Source organism: Diabrotica virgifera, chromosome 3, assembly GCF_917563875.1.
Source record: "Diabrotica virgifera virgifera chromosome 3, PGI_DIABVI_V3a".
In the NCBI taxonomy this organism is placed as follows: domain Eukaryota; kingdom Metazoa; phylum Arthropoda; class Insecta; order Coleoptera; family Chrysomelidae; genus Diabrotica; species Diabrotica virgifera.
The window spans coordinates 213,916,981-213,937,577 of record NC_065445.1 but is presented as its reverse complement, the minus strand read 5'-3'; the positions used below and the strand labels follow the sequence as shown (position 1 = coordinate 213,937,577).

The following is a 20,597-nucleotide window of genomic DNA, read 5'->3' as shown; positions in this document are numbered from 1 at the left end:
ATTAAAAAAACAATAAACCTATACTCCAGGGTAATAAGCTAGAAATAGACCATGTTCGGGACACTCAAAGGTCCAGGTAGCTGACTACTTTTTTAGTTATTGTAGACCTATAGGAAGAAAACCCAGCTGTTTCCGGCCTAGAGTTCGCGTCCGTTTTTTAATTATTAACAATTTTTTGCACTCTATTCAAAAGCTAAATAGTTGACATAAAATTACAAAATTCAATTTTTTATAACATGGAAAAACCTTCAAAATGCCGATTTTTGAAAGTTAAAAAGTTAATTTGTTGCTACGCAAACTGCAAAATAAGTGAAAATCGTTATATAGGGTGTCCCAAAAGTAGTGGAACGGTCGAATATTCCGCGAACTAAACATCGGATCGAAAAACTGAAAAATACGTGTTCAATCATTTTCAAAAATCTATCCAATGTTTGGTGTCATTGGATAGATTTTTGAAAATGATTGAAAACGTATTTTTCAGTTTTTCGATCCGATGTTTAGTTCGCGAGATATGCGACCGTTCCACTACTTTTGGGACACTCTGTATGTTAATAACTTTTACTAAAACTACCTTAGAACTTTAGTGTTTTGTTTCACCCAAAGTTGGGTATTGGGATACATAACCCTCAAAATTTGAGACCGATCTATTAATTAGTTTAAGAGTTATTCTAATTGTTTATCCCAGAGACCTTTATTTTGCAATAACATAAGACAGAAAATAATGAAGATATGGCAATTCTGAGTATGCCAAATGAAAGTAGAAAACTAATGCTATCAAAATGTAATAAAAAAAGATAAAAAAAATTATCTAATATAGTCAAAAATCCTAATGCCAAATTTGTGAAATTTTGTAGTTTATAAACATTTAGAATAACTTTAAAAATATTGTCTGTAGAAAAAATAATTTTACATATTAGAAAAGCTGGTATTTTACACGAATTTTTAAAAATTTAGTTCAATTGGTGACTAGTCGTGGTAAGTGAAGGGGAAGCTGGGAGCCGACAAATGCACTGAGTTCAAAAACTAAAAAAGGCAACTTAAAACTACTATCATTTTCTATTTCTCGGGATCTATTGAATATATTTTGATCGTTCTTTTTTTAATTTGTATGTAATTTTTTTGTACATTGCAGATATGTAATTTCTCTAGACATTTATTAATTAATAAACAATTTGTTTAAACAATTTTTGAAAAAATAATTTTTTCCCAAAAATCCATGATTTTAATCATACTATCGTTATTAATCATATAAAAAGTTAAGGTTTTTATAAATTAATTATATTCAATAAATAATTCTCTAATAAAAATCCTTTATGTATTTATTAGTGTACTTTAACTTTTTCTATGATCATTAATGATACTATGATTAAGAAAATGGATTTTTGTAAAAAATATATTTTTTCAGGAGATACAGAAAATTATATTCGTTTGAAATTACTTTTTCGGTATTTTAACTCGGTGGATTAGTAGGTTCCCCCTAGTAATCGTTTGAACTACACTTTTGAAAAATCGTAGAGGGTGCTGTGAAGGTACAATGTTCGTGCAAATTTTTTAAGAAAAAATACAAATCCCATTCTTTAAAATGGCAATAATGAGATTCCTTAATTATTATAAACAAATTAGCTGCGAATTAAAAAAAACATATGGCTAACTTTGTCCCAAATGAACCCAGGCTAATTTTTTTTATTTGAAAATTCGTGTTAAAATACTTGCTTTTCGAAAGAAAAAGATTGTTTCTACGGACAATATTGTTAAGTTATTCTAAATGTTTATAAACTACAAAATTTCAAAAATTTGGCATTAGGATTTTTCCCTATACTAATTATTTTTTATCTTTTTTTAATGCATTTTGAGACTATCACTCTTCTACTTTCATTTGGCATACTCAGAATTTCTTTATCTTCATTATTTTCTGTCTTATCTTATTGCAAAATAAAGGTCTCTGGGATAAACAAATAGAATAACTTTTAAACTAATTAATGGATCGGTCTCAAATTTTGAAGGTTTATTAAATACGCCAATACCCAACTTTGGGTGAAACACTAAAGTTCTAAGGTAGTTTCAGTAAAAGTTATTACCAAATAACGATTTTCACTTATTTTGCAGTTTGCATAGCAACAAATTAACTTTTTAACTTTCCTGACCGCTTCGTATAAAGTTTAAACTGAGAATCATTTTGAGCTTACATGTTGACTGGTTGAATTGACTCGAGAGAATCTATTTAAAAGCACATCTTGACTTGATGAAGTTACTCGAAGGAGTGATTCTAAATGTATGCTCTTTCTTAGCTGTCCTAGTATTGGGGGCAGCCCACGCTTCTAATTAACAAATAATTTTATTTAGTCAGCACATTTAGAGTGCCTTAGCCAATAATATTGTTTATGATTTGCAATAATTAAACAAAATTAGTAACCCGCACATATGTAAATATAATAACAAATTGGTTCATGTGATATACGGAGTGATAAATATATTATACTGTTTAATATCGGATATGAATGATGAATATTTGAGATTAAACAAGTCATAAGAAATAATAAATGCCAAAAAAGTAAACTTTCTGTTGTTCTCATAGTCTTCTTCTTATTGCGCTCTTTCTTTTGTAAAGTCGGCGATCCAAATGGCTATTGTAGCTTTGGAAACTGCTGCCCGAAAAATTTCTGCGGCTCAGCGGCCAAACCATCTTCTCAGGTCTTTCAGCCACGAGGTCTGGCGTCTTCCTATTGATCTTTCGCCCTGTACTTCACCTTCCAATATGATTTGAAGTAGTCCATATCTTTTCCGTCGAAACACATGGCCCAAGTATGGCATTTTTCTTTCTTTGATTATTCTTAGGAATTAAAAGGTACAATGTCCGTGCAAATTTTTTAAGAAAAAATACAAATCCCATTCTTTAAAATGGCAATAATGAGATTCCTTAATTATTATAAACAAATTAGCTGTGAATTAAAAAAAACATATGGCTAACTTTGTCCCAAATGAACCCAGGCAAATTTTTTTTATTTGAAAATTCGTGTTAAACACTTGCTTTTCGAAAGAAAAAGATTGTTTCTACGGACAATATTGTTAAGTTATTCTAAATGTTTATAAACTACAAAATTTCAAACATTTGGCATTAGGATTTTTGACTATATTAATTATTTTTTATCTTTTTTTAATGCATTTTGAGACTATCACTCTTCTACTTTCATTTGGCATACTCAGAATTTCTTTATCTTCATTATTTTCTGTCTTATCTTATTGCAAAATAAAGGTCTCTGGGATAAACAAATAGAATAACTTTTAAACTAATTAATGGATCGGTCTCAAATTTTGAAGGTTTATTAAATACGCCAATACCCAACTTTGGGTGAAACACTTAAGTTCTAAGGTAGTTTCAGTAAAAGTTATTACCAAATAACGATTTTCACTTATTTTGCAGTTTGCATAGCAACAAATTAACTTTTTAACTTTCAAAAATCGGAATTTTGAAGGTTTTTCAAGGTTCTGAAAAACTGAATTTTGTAATTTTACATCGCGATTTTTGCATTAAATTGTTAATAATTAAAAAACGGACGCGAACTCTAGGCAGGATACAGGTAAGTTTTCTTCCTATAGGTCTACAATAACTAAAAAAGTAGTCAGCTACCTGGATCTTTGAGTGTCCCGAGAAAATCCTTATTACTCTGGACTACTAAGAAACTTACCTAAATAACTGGCTCATAACAACATCATTGAACCTCACAGTCTTCTTTTCACTAGACGACACTTCTCCATCTTCGGGTATAACTGAATCCAAACTGGTGTAGCAGTTTTCTACAGAAGAAAACACGAAATTGTCCAAACTGGATTCCGATATACTACGCCCGACGGTGAATCGTTTAGAAGACATTCCTTTAAGAATGCCTTTGTTTCTAGACGGACTAAAGCTGCAACAGCTTAATTCGTCACCGCTGGATTCGTATGACGTACCAACGATGTCAATAGCTTTGGAGTGTTTGCTGTCAACGGAAGTGGAATCGTCGAAGCTGGATGGTACATTTTCTTTGATTTCTAAACAGAAGAAATAGGTTTACATGAAAAGTATCAAGAGCATTACATTAAGATTATATCAGATTAATTAATGAAGATTTAAATACAGAATCAGATTTTAAAACGGACACCAGATGGTGCTATTGGAATTTTATCACCATATTCCTAGAATTTCGTTTTTAAACTACTTGGTCCATTTGTTATTCTTCTTATTAGGGCAGTCAATGAGGGTATTTGGCTCCGAATTCCGTCCTACTGCATTGATTTACTTGATATTCTCACAGTAAGTAGGAAATAGCTCAAGAAAGAAAGTCTACCCTATGCCGATGTGCGCTTTTATCTTTGGGGCACCTTCTCGGGAGTGAAAAATGTTTTGGTTAAAATAGCCACGGAAGAGGCTAGAGAACCTAATTCTAAGCAAAAACTGTTCTACAATTATTTTTTGAAAACTCAATACTTTTTGAGTTATTCGTGGTTGAAAATTGGCCATTTTCATTGAAAAATGACACCTTTTCGGACTAATTTTTGCGAATACCTTAAAAACTATGCATCTAACAAAAAAACTATAACAATTTTTTCTGTAAGTTATAAAAAAACAAAGAGATTCGTTTCTTAATAAATCTTCTAGTTAAAATACAAAGAGAGATACGGTAGGTAAGAAGAGTTTGTTTTTTTGCTGCATGCTCAAATCGGTGTATTCAACTTGAAATAACAGAGAAACTGTCGATTTTAGGTGTATAATGATACTAATAACTTTTGTAGTGCTTGAAGAGACCTTTAAAAAGAGCAATACTAAATGTCGATTACATTCAAACTAAGCGAGATATTCTGCAAAAAAGTTGACGACTAATGTATTTTAAGAAGAAATGAGAAGTATATTTAACCCCTCACCCATCAGAATTTAAATACATCGTTTTCCTTCTGCAATACTTTTTATTATAGTGTTATTTCTATGTTTAAAAAGTTGGACGGGTTTAAAAAGAATGGTTTTTGAAAAAAAAAATTAAATTACAGAGCGCATTTTTAAATTTTCTTAAAAATCTTCCTTTTCCTCCATGTAACTCGAAAAAGATAAGAGATACGAAACACAAAAGTTAGGGCTTTTTCAGATAAAAAATTTCCTTTTTATTTTGCATTACTGTATCTCTTATCATTTTCAAGTTACATGGAGAAAAAGGAAGATTTTTAAGAAAATTTAAAAATACTTTCTATAATTTGATCTTTTTTTTTCAAAAACCATTCATTTTAAACCCGTCCAACTTTTTGAACATAGAAATAACACTATAATAAAAGGTATTGTGGAAGGAAAACGATGCATTTACTTTTTGGTGGATGGGGGTTAAAATTACTTCTCATTTTTTCTTAAAATACATTAGTTATCAATTTTGTTTGCAGCATATGTCGCTTAGTTTTAATGTAATGGACCTTTAATATAGCTCATCTTAAAGGTCTTGTCAAGCACTACAAAAGGTATTAGTAGCATTATAACCTAAAATCGTCCGTTTCTCTGTTATTTCAAGTTGAATACACCAATTTGAGAATGTACCAAAAAACAAACTATTTTCACCTACCATATCTCTTTTTGAATTATAACTAGAAGATTTATGAAGGCAGGTGTCTTTGTTTTTTATAGACTACAAAAATGTTTAATATAGTTTTTTAGTTAGATGCATAGTTTTTAAGGTATTCGCAAAAAACCGTTCGAAAAGGTATTATAAAGCTAAATTAATTAAGCTATTATTTTTATAAAGCTAAAATTAATGAAACAAACGGTGACTATAAAAAAATGTGGTCTATTATAAATGAAATTTCAGGTTGCAAAAGTAAACAAAACAATCAACTTGAAAATATTCCGTTAATTAATACACAAGGAACTCAAATAACTAATAATATTGAGAAATCAAATATGTTTCATCAATTTTTTTGGAACCTGTAAATATAAATGAAATTATTTTACTAATATCTAATTTAAAAAATAATAGTGCGCCAGGACCAGACGGTCCTGGCGCACTACGAACTACGTGCTATTAACTTCTCCATTAGTTCATATCATTAATCTCTGTTATACAACAGGAAAAATCCCAACACAATGGAAAGAATCACTTGTAACACCTGTTTTCAAAGCCGGTAATCAAAAACAAGTCGACAATTACCGTCCTATATCAGTCATTAATAGTTTTTCGAAAATTTTTGAACAATCTCTCAAAAAGAGACTAATTACATTCTTTGATAAATATAAAATTATAACCGAAAGGCAATTTCGATTTGTGAAAAAAGCTAACACAGAGAAAGCTATAATTGATCTTGTTGATCAAACAGTACAATGTCTAGAAGAATCAAATAAATGTCTAGCAATTTTTCTGGATCTCGCTAAAGGTTTTGATACTATATCACATGAGATTCTTCTAAACAAATTATATAAAAATGTGGTAAGAGGTATAGCTTTAAATCTTATTAGTAATTATTTATCTCAAAGAACACAAAAAGTTAAAATAGGTAATTGTATTAGCTCAACTAAAGAGATTACTGTTGGGGTACCCCAAGGAACAGTACTAGGTCCGATTCTATATATATATATATATATATATATATATATATATATATATATATATATATATATATATATATATATATATATAATCGATAACCCTTCTACCCTAAGGTGTTGGACAGATTCTATTTATACTGTACATTAATAGTATAACCGAAATTCATGGGTTTTCAGGGCGAATTTTATGCTATGCTGATGACACAGTCTTAGTAATTAAAGATTCAACATGGGACCGCGTATGTAAAACAGCTGAATCTGGCATAAGTAAGATACAGTTATGGCTTAACCACAATCTGCTCAGTCTGAATATGAAAAAAACTAAATTTATTACTTTTTCTCCCACTATGTCTGATCAGCCAACTAATATTAGTTTAAAAATTCATAGTTCAGATTGCAACAGTGTGCAGGCGGTACACGACAATTAGACCGAAATCATTAGACCGAAAGCAGTAGACCGAACTCATTAGACCGAAAAGCACTTTACCGAAACCTCACTAGACCGAACAGCATTAGACCGAAATGGTAAAGAAATTTAAAAAGTTTGCAGTAAATTATGCTAAGATTTTGTATATCTGCCTTTTTGTTTATTGTATTTTTTTTGTATTATTTTATATATATACTGTGTAAATTGTTACTCTGTACAGTCTGATATGAAATCATTTTCATCCGTTACACAAATTAGTGAAAGTAAAAATAAATTAAGGGTATAGTGTCGTTCACACCATTTTAACTGTTTATAATAACCATACAAATAACATTTAGTTGTAATTACATTAGTCTTCTCTCTTTTACTGCGACTAGTAAAAAGAACTGCTTTTCGGTCTTCTGCTATTCGGTCTAGTGAGGTTTCGGTAAAGTGCTTTTCGGTCTAATGAGTTCGGTCTACTGCTTTCGGTCTAATGATTTCGGTCTCTTTACAGTAAACCGTGCAGGCATGTCCATGTCCCTCTTTAGAAAAAACTAAATCTATTAAATATTTAGGAGTTATAATTGATCAGCATCTGAGATGGCGTGAGCATGTGGCACACGTTGCAAAAAGAATTAGATCCTTAATGCCTAAATTTTACTTATTAAGAGACATTCTCTCAAAAAAACCTTGAGTATCCTATATAACTCTTGGATTGAATCTATAATACGATATTGTATTGTTGTTTGGGGTGGTACATTTAGTAATACCTTACATATTTTACAGACAGCTCAAAATACACTTCTTAAAATAATATTTAAAAAAAGTAAACTTTTTTCCACATCACTTTTATATAAAGAGCTAAAACAAATGAGTGTCCGATCTATTTATATACAGCAATCATTAATTTGGGTATTTTCCAATTCAGGTAAGTTAAAAATAAATCAACATCAAAAGTATACAAGGACAACTCAACAACTTTTGGTTAAAGTACCATTTTTCAGCAAGACAATTACAAAACGATCACTATTTTATTATGGTCCAACTCTATTTAATTTATTGCCAAAAAATATAAAAACAATAATAAATTATAAACAGTTTAAAAGAACCATAAAAAATATGATATTAACTAAAACAATTGAATTCAACATTTTCTAAAAATTAATTTTCTAGCCAAACTGTCTTCTAGTAAATATAGTTGCGCCATGCCGATTAGGTCTTCTCTCCTCTCACTTTCAATTGTATTTTGTCAATCATAGAGTATGTAAATTATACCAGCCACAAGTACTTACTGTTTAAAATTGTACAATTGGATTGTACACCTTCAGGGATTAAGGTTACAATACAGGTATTAAGTTGCCTAGTGTGCTTTTTCCCTGAAGTGGGTGCATTATATTAAATATAATATTATTGTTAATTACAATGTACAGCCGGTTCCTAAAAAAACTGATACGACTCTTAGTAAGATTTGATCATGTTGAGCAGTGTGTTTGATTGATCTGACATTATATTTATTATGACATACAAATAATAAAATAAACAAACAACAAACAACTGATTACATATTATGTTAATTCATAAATTGTACTAATTATTAAGGTCTAAATGTTTATATTATTTTAAATCTATCTAAACTTTTATATTAACTATCTAAATGATAGTTTTTACATCAAATAGATCACATAATTATTGTAAACGTGGATTATACAACAAAACAAATTAATATTCAATTCAGCCCTGTAACTTATTAAAATAAATATTATAGAAGTTTTCAGGGACTTTCAGCCCTCGGTAATAATGTAGTCTTTCATTCTGAGTTTAAATTTTTCAAAAATATTTATTAGTTTTCTCAGGATTCGAAGAAAATTAAAATACATTGAGAATTTTGACATGCGTCACAATTTTGCATTAACTCAATGTAAAATTCTAAACTGTTAAATTCCAGCTTCCCTAATTATTTGACATCAAAAGACATTAGAAACTATTTGTAGAGGATTGAAATCTGTATTGAAAACAACTGTTAAAATTGGTCTACGTAATTAAACATATTCCAAAATTTTGTAAAAATGTAATACATTTCAGTTTTCAGCCCAAACTTAGGCCACACACAATGCAATAATGTTCACATTTTTGAACTGCCAATATTTTTATTTTATCATCTATTGTTTAAAAACAATACAGTTGATAAGATACTCTCAGTTGCGGAGAAAGTATTAATAATAAAGATTAATAATAAAGTCTAATAACCGTGGAACAGAATAAGCTATCTGACAAATTTTAAGATTTGGCAGTGACATTGACAGTATGTAAATATTAAGTATTTATCCTTCAAAATACACTGCTCAATTTTCTACAAAATACGCTTCAAGAGTCGTATTAGTTTTTTTTGGAACCAGGTGTACAAAATTCTTCTTTGGAAATAAAATTGAATTGAATTGAATTGAATTATGTTTCAATGAAAATGGCCAATTTTCAACCACGAATATCTCAAGTATTGAGTTTTCAAAAAAAAATATAGAACAGTTTTTGCTTAGAATTAGGTTATCTATCGAATTCCGTAGTAATTTTAACAAAAAAATTTTCCACCCCTAAGAAGGGGTGGGAACCACCCCCCAAGATAAAAGAACACATCGGCATAGGGTAGACTTTGAATTAGGAGATAAGTCGAGGCTAGGCCCAAAATTTCATTAAAATTCATCCAGTAGGATAGAATTCGGAGGTATTTAATATTCTATTCTTGCTCCCATTGACTGGCCTATATGTATGGAAAACCGCTTTAAAACATGCATTCTTTTCACGAAAAATTAAAATGTTTGATCATTAATAACTCACAAGTTAATTTGTTCTAATAACTTGGTATAAATTTTGCTAAAAATTTGTCCGTCTATCCATTTATGGGGTTATTTTTAATAAAATAATTTTCCTTTTATTTAATACCTCCAAGAAGGGGTATCATCTACCGCAGAGTAAAAGCGCAAGTTAGCACCCGTGTCATTTTTGGTTCTTGAGGTATCCTCTATCAACTTACCAATTTTCATGAAAATCGATTGAGGTTCAACGAAATCGGAGGTAATAGCTCATATCCACCTTCAGTGAGTGCACTAAATAGGTTATTCAAAAAAGATGTGGTTCTGATCCTCGAGATGACCACATTCACAAAAAGGATTATCTTTTATATTCATTTTATACAGATGTTGTTTTGTTAAACAATGGCCTGTACGCATTCTAATGATGGTGGTTGTGTGTCTTCTGTATCTATATGGAAAATTTGAATACCAAGGTTTGGTTGGAAAGAAGTGTTATTTGTTTTGTATTGTGAAGTCTTCTTCTGGACTAAAGATTTCCATTTTTCTTTGTATTCATTTGCAATTTATACTCGAATGTCTGATAGGGCATCCTGGGAATCCAGGTGTACTTAATTTTAGATTTCTTTCGTTGAAAGAGAAGAATGATCATGAATAATGGGAGCGGCAACGTAGCAAAAAATTGTACTAAATTTAGTAGGCATTAGTAGAGAAGAACCAAAATTTTTTTGGAAATTTTTAAATAATAAAAAGTCTTCTAGAATTCCTGGACAAATGGTTTATAATGATGAAATATTTAATACTCCTCAGACAATAGTAAATGCATTCAGAACATTTTTTGAAAGTGTCTATTCTCTACCTGAGATACGTGAGGGAAATTTAGGTTTCAATTTTGATCCCAATACTTTTTTAGACATAAGTTGTGAACCTATTAGTGAAATTGAAATTTTAGCAGCTGGAAAAAAATTGAAGAATAAATTTACTTCAGGACCTGACAAAATACCTTAATTTCTATTGAAAGATTGCCTGCATGTACTAACTAGGCCACTTTCTACACTTTTCAACTTGATTCTAAAATCATCAGTTTTTCCAGATGTCTGGAAAACAGCTAAAGTTTGTCCTATATACAAGTCAGAAAATCGTACCAACATCGCTAATTATAGACCACTATCCATTTTAAATAATTTTGCTAAAATCTTTTGAGTCTGTTTTGCATTCCCGCGTATATCGGTCAGCTAAAAAATATAATATCTGTTCATCAACACGGATTTATGAACGCACGATCAACTGTCACCAACTTAACCGTGTTCAGTGTTCAGTCAGTATCTATGTGAAAATTTAGACGATAGAGGGCAGGTTGACGTGGTATACACGGATTTCTCGAAGGCTTTCGATAAAATTAACCATTCAATACTATGTACTTCAGAAACCTAAAAGTCTGGGTATCAATAATACATATTATAATTTATTACAATCCTACTTAACACAACGTAAACAGTATTATAATGGTTTTTGTTCAGACACTAATCTTGCGACAAGTGGAGTTCCCCAAGGGTCTAATCTAGGACCAATGTTATTTATAATCTTTATAAATGATCTATGTAATAGTCTAAAAGCTACTGAACCCTCCGACTAACGGTTTTCCTGTAGGGCTAGAAATTTGTATATTGATAATTCATAGCACACCAAGGCTAAAAACCATGACCTGGCAGGCATCAGCCCTGCATGTGTATCTACCAGGTGAATAGAGAAGTGCATAGTTTAGGGGTAAAATAAACTTTCTCCTGTAAGGTTTAAATTTAAGTATGTGTTTGAGTAAGTCATTTATAAGAAATGTGTACAATGACAGGCAATTCTGAACAGCATAAGACCTTGCCAGGCGAGGGGAAAGATTAGGGTTTTTCCTAAAATTATTTTTTTGCATCAAACAAAGTTTTTTTAGGTTTTTTGAATCATTCCAAACAGAAAAGGTCTTTAGTGACTTTTCTCTTAGGTTCATAGTTTTTGACATATAAGCGATTAAAAAGATTAAAAATTGGGAAATCGGCCATTTTTAACCCTGAATCGGGCATTTAACTGAAAATTTCAATGTTGTCAAGGTATGTAGATATTCTTTAAACATCGATTGATGAAATCCCGAAGAGTTTTTTGAAATACAATATCGAAAACCCCTTTGTTTTTTATTGCTAATCAAGCGGGCGCGACACTGTAGTATAAGTGAGGACGTTTGAGTTTGCATAAATTCATTATCTCGAGAATGGGCAAATTTGAAGATATCCTCAGACATGTCGATTTCTATTTTTAAATTAGGACTTTTTGGCATATATATAATACTAGTGACGTCATCCATCTGGGCGTGATGACGCAATCGATGATTTTTTTGAGTAGGAGTAGGGGTCGTGTGATAGCTCATTTGAAAGGTCATTTAATTATCTATTCAGTAATATAATCGTTAATATATTTATTTATACAGGGTGTGCAGAACATTTTTCTTTTATTGTGTAAATTAATTTAATCAAAAATTTTTTTTGTACACACTACAAATAATTATGTTAATGTTTATATTACTGAATAGAGAATTAAATAACCTTTCAAATGAACTATCACACAACCCCTACTCTCATTTAAAAAAATCATCGATTACGTCATCACGCCCAGATGGATGACGTCACTAGTATTATATATATGCCAAAAAGTCCTAATTTAAAAATAAAAATCGACCTATCTGAGGATTTCTCTTCGAATTCGCCCATTCTCGAGATAATGAATTTATGCAAACTCAAACGTCCTCACTTATACTACAGTGTCGCGCCCGCTTGATTAGCAATAAAAAAAACAAAGGGGTTTTCGATATTGTATTGCAAAAAACTCTTTGGGATTTCATCAATCGATGTTTAAAGAATATCTACCTACCTTGGCAACATTTAAATTTTCAGTTAAATGTCCGATTCAGGGTTAAAAATGGCCGATTTCGCAATTTTTAAATTTTTTAATCGCTTATATGTCAAAAACTATTAACCTAAGAGAAAAGTCACTAAAGGCTTTTTCCGTTTGGAATGATTCAAAAACCTAAAAAAACTTTGTTCGATGCAAAAAAAAATCGCCTGGCAAGGTCTTATGCTGTTCATAATCGCCTGTCATTGTACACATACACATACTTAAAATTAAACCTTTTTTTTGGAGGTCGTCTGACATATGTCTCCGATGGCACTGCAGCCTCATGAGCTTATTGTGCCAACCATCCTACCTTTCATGTCACCCAATCCACAAGCTTGGTTCCACGTACCAAATTGTACATCCCTAGCATGGGTTGGGTGGCATATTCTGCTGGACTTAATTTTGGTTGTCCATAAATAGCCTGCCTCTTGTGATCCAAAGCCTCACACTCGTACAGTACATGATATGCTGTTTCAGTTCCCCTATTGCACAGTCTGCAGTTAAGGTTCCCTTCGTACAGCCCAATTCTATTCAGGTGTCCTTTCAGGGCACAGTGACCCGTGAGAAGACCTGTAATTATGCGGAGATGACTCCTATGTAATTTTATTAGTTCCTCAGCTCTCCGTTTTGAGGGTTCCCTTATTAAGGGCCTCCCGTGTCGCTGACCAGGTACGTTCCCCCAGTATTCTTTGTGTTTGTTTTTGACCCATTCACTGACTTGTCCCCTAATTATTGTTTTAAGTACTCCTAGAGCAGGTTCTGGGCCAAAATATGAATTGTTAATTAAACTTATTACCGTTAATTAAACCTTACAGGAAAAAGTTTATTTTACCCCTAAACTATGCACTTTTCGATCCACCTGGTAGATACACGTGCAGGGCTGATGCCTGCCAGGTCATGGTTTTTAGCCTTGGTGTGCTATGAGTTATCACTATACAAATTTCTAGCCTTACAGGAAGACCGTTAGCCGGAGGGTTCACTAGCTCTTAGACTATAACGTACTTGAATATAACAAATTAATGTTTGCAGACGATCTGAAGTTATATATGTCCATTTCCTGTTTAAATGACTGTATTAGGTTGCAGGGGCAAGTTAACTTGTTGCAAGAGGCTACGCTAAACTCGGCTTTGGAAAAGAAAGATAGTCGAAATTAGCATCCAATTTGAAATAAAGAAAAGAAAGTATAGTCCGTTCTTTAACGGTAAAATATTGCAAAACCTCTAAATTTCAAAGAACCGCTTGGATTGACATGAAATTTGACATACACATAGCTAACAAGTCAAAGAAAAAAAGTGATATTGTGCCAATATGTGCTTTCGCCCTGGGGGTGGTTTTCACCCCCTTTTTGGGGTGAAAAAATATTCGTCCAAAGAAAGTCAGGAAATGGATAAACTGACTAATTTTAAGTAACTTTTGTTCTATAGAGTTTTTTCACTAAGTCACTACTTTTCGAGTTTTTGGCAGTGAATATGTTCATTTTTTCAACAAAATAACCACGCTTTTAGACGGTTTTTCGCAAATAACTCAAATAGTAAGAATTTTGTCGAAAAAAAATTCGTAACAAAAATATAGGCTGTAAAAAATTTTAAAAAATGGTGTATATATCACGTCTCTACACCTAGTAGAAGCAGAGTTATAGCTAATGAAAAATAGGTTCATATTCGTCAAATTCCAAATGGAACACTTTAACGTGAAATAACCAAAAATGAAGCACATTTCGGGGAAAACTCATTACAACTTATTTAAAATGTTTAAAAAAAGCTTCATTTTTGTTTTATAAAAAAAATTTCTAGCATCAAAATTAAACAAGTTACGCTCAAAATAAAGTTAGTCCCTTTTGGTTTTGGTAAAAAAATCGAGAAAATCACCCCCTAATTAGTATCTTAAATGACTTAATCGTTACGACTTCACGTTTCTTGTGTTCACTTCACAGTTTCTTGACTCGTGTATATATTGTTTATATGATCTGTAAGTTTCATCGGTTCAAAGTCCTTATTATTGAAAGGGCTGTAGTTAAAAGGGGTTGAACGAGTCACTAATCACAAATGTATGCAAATTTAGAAACACCAAATCTTAATCAATTTTTGTCTAACAGAAAAACAAAAAATACATGATATTCAGAAAAGCAAATCTGACTTTTTTTGTTTTTCGGGATTTTTGGCATCTCTAACAATTTTTAAGTTATTTTGAAAAAAAGCATATTTTTCAAAATTTAAATTTTTAAAAATTTTACTTTGAAACCAAATTTTTTCAAAAATAAGCACTTTGAATCGATGAAACTTACAGATCATATAAACACAACATAAGTAAAATAATTTGTGGAGCGGTAACGATTAATTTCATTTAAGTTGCTAATTAGGGGGTGGTCTTCCCGATTTTTATTTTGCAAAAACAAAAGGGACCAACTTTATTTTGAGCGTAACTTGCTTAAATTTAATGCTAGAAACTTTTTGTAAAAACAGAAATAAAGCTTTTTTTAAACACTTTAAAAAAGTTATAATGGGTTTTCCCCAAAAACTGCTTAATTTTTTGGATATTTCACGTCGAAATATTCTATTTGAAATTTGGTGAATATGAATCTATTTTTCATTGGCTATAACTCTGGTTCTACGAGATCCAGAGACCTAACGCGAACACCATTTTTTTTACTTTTTTATATGCTATATTTTTGCTAAGAACGTTTTTTTCGACAAAATACTTACTTTTTGAGTTATTTGCAAAAAACCGTCTAAAAATGTGGTTATTTTGTTGAAAAATGAACATATTCACTCGCAAATAACTCGAAAAGTGTTGACTTGGCGAAAAAGCTCTATAGAACAAAAGTTACTTAGAATTAGTCAGTTTACCCATTTCCGGACTTATTTTGGACATATATTTTTTCACCCCCAAAAGGGGGTGAAAGTCACCCCCAGGGCAAAAGCGCACATCAGCACAATATCACTTTTTTTCTTTGACATGTAAGCTATACGTATGCCAAATTTCATGTCAATCCAAGCGGTTCTTTAAAATTTAGAGCAAAAACCGTGAAAGAATGGACTAGTATAGAATAGAGAAGTAGGAAGGAAGAAGAATAGGATAGAGCACCGGCTAAGTAGCTCGAGAAACAAGAGACTAAAAGAAGGTGGGATTCGAGGGCCAGAAAAAGGAATAAAATTAAAACAGATTTCTTTCTGAAATAATTTGGGCGTGAAAGACGGAGAGCTGGAAGAATAAAACTGAAATTAAATAAATAAAAACAGACAGAGATCTTGAACAAACCAAACAAAATGGAGGGCGCCATCGGTCGTACTCTTCAGCAAATTAACAAATATATAAATAACTAAACTTTCCTGATATAAAATTTATGTTGCTTCGTCCTAAATCAACTACCTTTTGAAGTGAAACTGGAAAGAGATAATGTAATAAGGAAAAAACGAATTCTACCAAATTATTTATTACAATTTAAAAAAAAATATAGCACAATTTACAAAAGAAAATAAATACAATGTTACAATGTCATGCATATAGTTCGTAAAAAAAATGAAAATAAAAAGTTCTAAGTAGTGAGATTTTATGGTTTAAAAATAGAATAACCAATTAGGTTTTTTATGTTTGTACTGTTCATTGAAATTTAAATAAACCCCAAAAAATAAAATACCAGAATTTTTGAGATATATATTTTACCGCTTTTTCACCAGTAGCGGTAGAGGATCCTGGATAAAGTCTCCCTGAAGACTTTAGTTGGCTGATAATCACATCAGCGATCAGTACACCGTGTAGACCAGGGCGCATCTGTAAAAATATTAGTACATTTGGACGTTGAGAGGTGACTCAATTTTTTTTGCAGAAATTGCTTGAAAATAAATCAAATAATAATATTTGAGTTATCCTCCCTCTCAAAAAGGTCCGGAACATTGTTTAAATAATCAAAATGTCAAAAAATTAAGGAAAAATTCGATTTTTTTCTTGGTTTTTTGATTATAACTTTAAAAGTATTCATTTCCGAGAAAAGTTGTACTGACATAAAAGTTGCGGAATTAAATTTCCTACAATATAGAATTGGTTAAAAATTTAAAAAATAGTCACCCTTGTTGCAAAATAGCAATAATTGTGAAAAAACCATACAAAAACAAGTATTTGCATTTTACGTTTTTCAACCATTTATGCTACACTTAGGACCTTCATATTTCACCCTGAAAAACTTTATGATACAGTAAAACAATACTTTAAATTTCATTAAGATCGGTTCGACAGATTTTGCAAAATAAATTTTGCAATCCAGCTTTCGTAAAAAAAATTCATTTTTTCAAAATGTTACAGGACTGAAAAGAAAGCAGATAGCAAGTTGAAAATTTTTTTGCGTATAGAAGTGTACTGTACCTTTCATTTACAATTTTGCAAAATTAAAATCGATTAACACCACGGCGTCAGGAATTTTTTTAAATAAACATTAATTATTGGTGCTACGCGCAGGACAGCGGATAGTTTGCTCTGATTGGGCATTCCAATGACCTTTGACAATGATTGATACATTTTAATTTTTATTACATTTCGATATAAATAAATAAATTTGTTTATTGCAAAATAAAAACACATACTCTATCCTTTGAAATAACACTTTTATTAGCAAACACTTTCTTTGTTCATATATTTTAACTTAAATAATAAAAGTTTATTATTTTTAAACATATGCAATTGTTTAAACAATATTTCACAAACAATAATAAAATTAGTTTGATTTTTGTGGAATTAAAATATTAAAATACAACAAAATATAGAGTAAGATAATAATATATTAGATAATGATTGGAAGAAATTTTGGTAGAAATCAACTTGTGTGAATCGAACACCGCTGTCCTGCGCGTAGCACCAAAAATTATTGTTTATTTCAAAAATTTTGTGACGCCGTGGTAATTAGTCGATTTTAATTTTGAAAATTTCAAATGAAAGGTACAGTACACTTCTATAAGCAAAAAGAAATTTCAAGTTGCTATCTGCTTTATTTTCAGTCCTGTAACATTTTGAAAAAACGAATTTTTTTTGCGAAAGCTGGATTGCAAAATTTATTTTGCAAAATTTGTTGAACCGATCTTAATGAAATTTACAGTATTGTTTTACTGTATCATGAAGTTTTTCTGGGTGAAATATGAAGGTCCTAAGTGTAGCATAAATGGTTGAAAAACGTAAAATGCGAATTCTTGTTTTTGTATGGTTTTTTCGCAATTATTGCTATTTTGCAACTAGGGTGACTATTTTTTAAATTTCTAACCAATTCTATGTTGTAGGAAATTTAATTACGCAACTTTTATGTCAGTACAACTTTTCTCGGAAGTGAATACTTTTAAAGTTATAATCAAAAAACGAAGAAAAAAATCGAATTTTTCCTTAATTTTTTGACATTTTGATTATTTAAACAATGTTCCGGACCTTTTTGAGAGGGAGGATAACTCAAATATTATTATTTGATTTATTTTCAAGCAATTTCTGCAAAAAAATTTGAGTCACCTCTCAACGTCCATCTCAAAACAGATGCGCCCTGGACTAGTGGTAGAAATGAAGTTTAATGGAACGTGACCCATAAATTCACGTCCGATAGAAAGAAACCATTCGATTTTCGGAGACGTCTAACCATAAGCCATTCCAGACCGCCTCCAACCAGAAAGTAAACTTAGTTACTTTGACGAAACGGAAGGTTTCCAGTTACGGAAAATATGTAGAAAATCCAACAAGAACCAAAACCAAAAACCATACGACCAAACTTCAAAACTCCAACCAAAATCCAGACGAAAACCAAACCAAACCTCCAGACGAAAACCAAACCAAACCAAACCCCGAAACAATAGAATATTGTTTAGGATTTAGAAAACTAAAGTGACAATTTTTTACCGGAATAAAAAAAGCAATCAAGAATTATTACCTTGTACAATGGGTCTTCCCACAAACAACTGCTTACCACCACAGTAAAATGAAGACAAAGCAGATATTTTTGGTCTTTCAAAAACGAACTTTACAAAAAGTAACGACGTATAGAGGTGGGAACGGATATATTTTTATAGAGCCCTTGTAACTGTAACAAGTGGTATCTGAAGAATCACCTTTATTTAAATATTTATAAGTGTACAATTTTAACATCTAGTCGTAAAAATAATCCAGTCATATATCGTTATACGATTGACGATACAATACTAGAGAGAAGCAACACTATTAAAGATTTAACAGCTTACTTTTAACGAACACATCAATGTAATTGTCAATGTTGCATGTCGTACGTATGGATTTGTTATTCGTAATTGCAAAAATTTTCATAACCCATTTGTACTAACTTCATTGTATTATAGTTTGATAAGACCGAAATTAGAATATGGATCAATTATTTGGAACCCAATATACATTCAATATGCATCCACTATTGAGAAATTCCAAAAGAAATTTTTAAAACTTTTAAGCTTTAAATTGACGGGAGTTTATCCTCCTAGCGGTTGTAATTACTTGGACTTACTCAATCAGTTTGACTTTGTCTCGTTAAAAAAATGTAGAAATCAAGCTTGTGTCATATTTCTGCGTAAATTGTTAAACAATAAGGTAGATTGTGCTAAGTTACTTTCACAAATTAATATATGGGTTCCTAGATTAGCATCCAGACAACAAAATGATATCTTTTTATGTAAAAGAGCGCAAACTAATATTTTGTACAAATCACCATTAAATCTAATGTGCCGTAATGCTAATAAATTAGTAGGTGTTTGTGATATATTCACGTGCAGCGAATGTGAACTTAAAAATAAATCACGGGCACATATTTTGAATGTGTGAAAGTAAGTTACGAACCTATGTATTTCATTTTTTCTGTTTCTTTATTGAAGTTATACTTCTTTACGATTGAGAGTGAAATTTTATAATTCCCTGGCGCATGCGCACACAGACAGTATGTAGTTCGTTGCTAATCTTTCAAGATAGGTAAGTATATATTAGCGCAAATAAGTCACTAAAAGAATATATTAGTGTTTTTAGTAAATGTATTATTTATTATAATTTTTGTGTCTTTGGATTTGTCTTCCTCGGTAGTAAGATAATAAAATATCTAGGTATAACATTTTTATACTTCACTTGATCTATTTGTCACCGTTTTGTGTGATATCCGAGATGTCAGTTACAAGGGGCTCGATAGCTTGGTTAGTAGAGCATTGTACCAGAGATACCAGACCCGGGTTCCAATCCCAGATGATTCATTTTTTTTTAATTTTTGGTTGTTTTAATAAAAAATTTTGAAAGTGGTAGGTAAGAAAGTTAGTTTAATATTTAGATAAAATACAACTAACCTGTTAAGTATATTATTTATTTCGTTGAAATTATATAATAGAAGTATAACTTCTTACGTGCGTACAAAGTACACACACATTCTATTTTTAGTATTCTTTTATTTTTCTTTACATTAGTATCTTTATTCGTATGTGCTGTTATAAAAATCATTGTAAAATTTGCTTTGTAAATGGGTAACTGTTGGGCAATAAACGGTATTATTATTTGGGACTGGGATCAGCGAAACGGGTATGTATATACAGAGAGGGGTAAAATTGTGGAATAAATTCATTTTCTCTAAAATGGACGATTTTTATTAATAAAATTTTTATTTTTTGGCATATATAGCATACTGATACGTCATCCATCTGAGCGCGAGGGCTTAATCGATGATTTTTTTAATGGGAATAGGGGTCGCGTGGTAGCTTATTTGAAAGGTTGTTAAATTCTCTGTCCAGTAATATCAACATTACCATCATTATTTATACAGGGTGGCCAAGAAAAAGTTTTGAATTAAACTAATTGGCGCAAAAAGAAGAATGTATGTAATTTATTTAACTCAAAATACATTTTACTGCTGTCAGAAAATAGTAAAAAATGTTTATTTGCA

The 20,597-nt window shown here is 30.9% G+C and overlaps 1 protein-coding gene across 1 annotated transcript in view; it reads right to left on the bottom strand.

Annotated features, from left to right (window-relative positions):
- The window catches only part of LOC114330803 (protein kintoun), a 102,103-nt gene that overhangs the window by 27,374 nt on the left and 54,132 nt on the right, over positions 1–20,597 (bottom strand). The window contains exon 3 of the mRNA XM_028280209.2: positions 3,687–4,032. Coding sequence (XP_028136010.2) covers positions 3,687–4,032 — 346 coding nt within the window. The remainder of the gene's footprint in view (positions 1–3,686; positions 4,033–20,597) is intronic.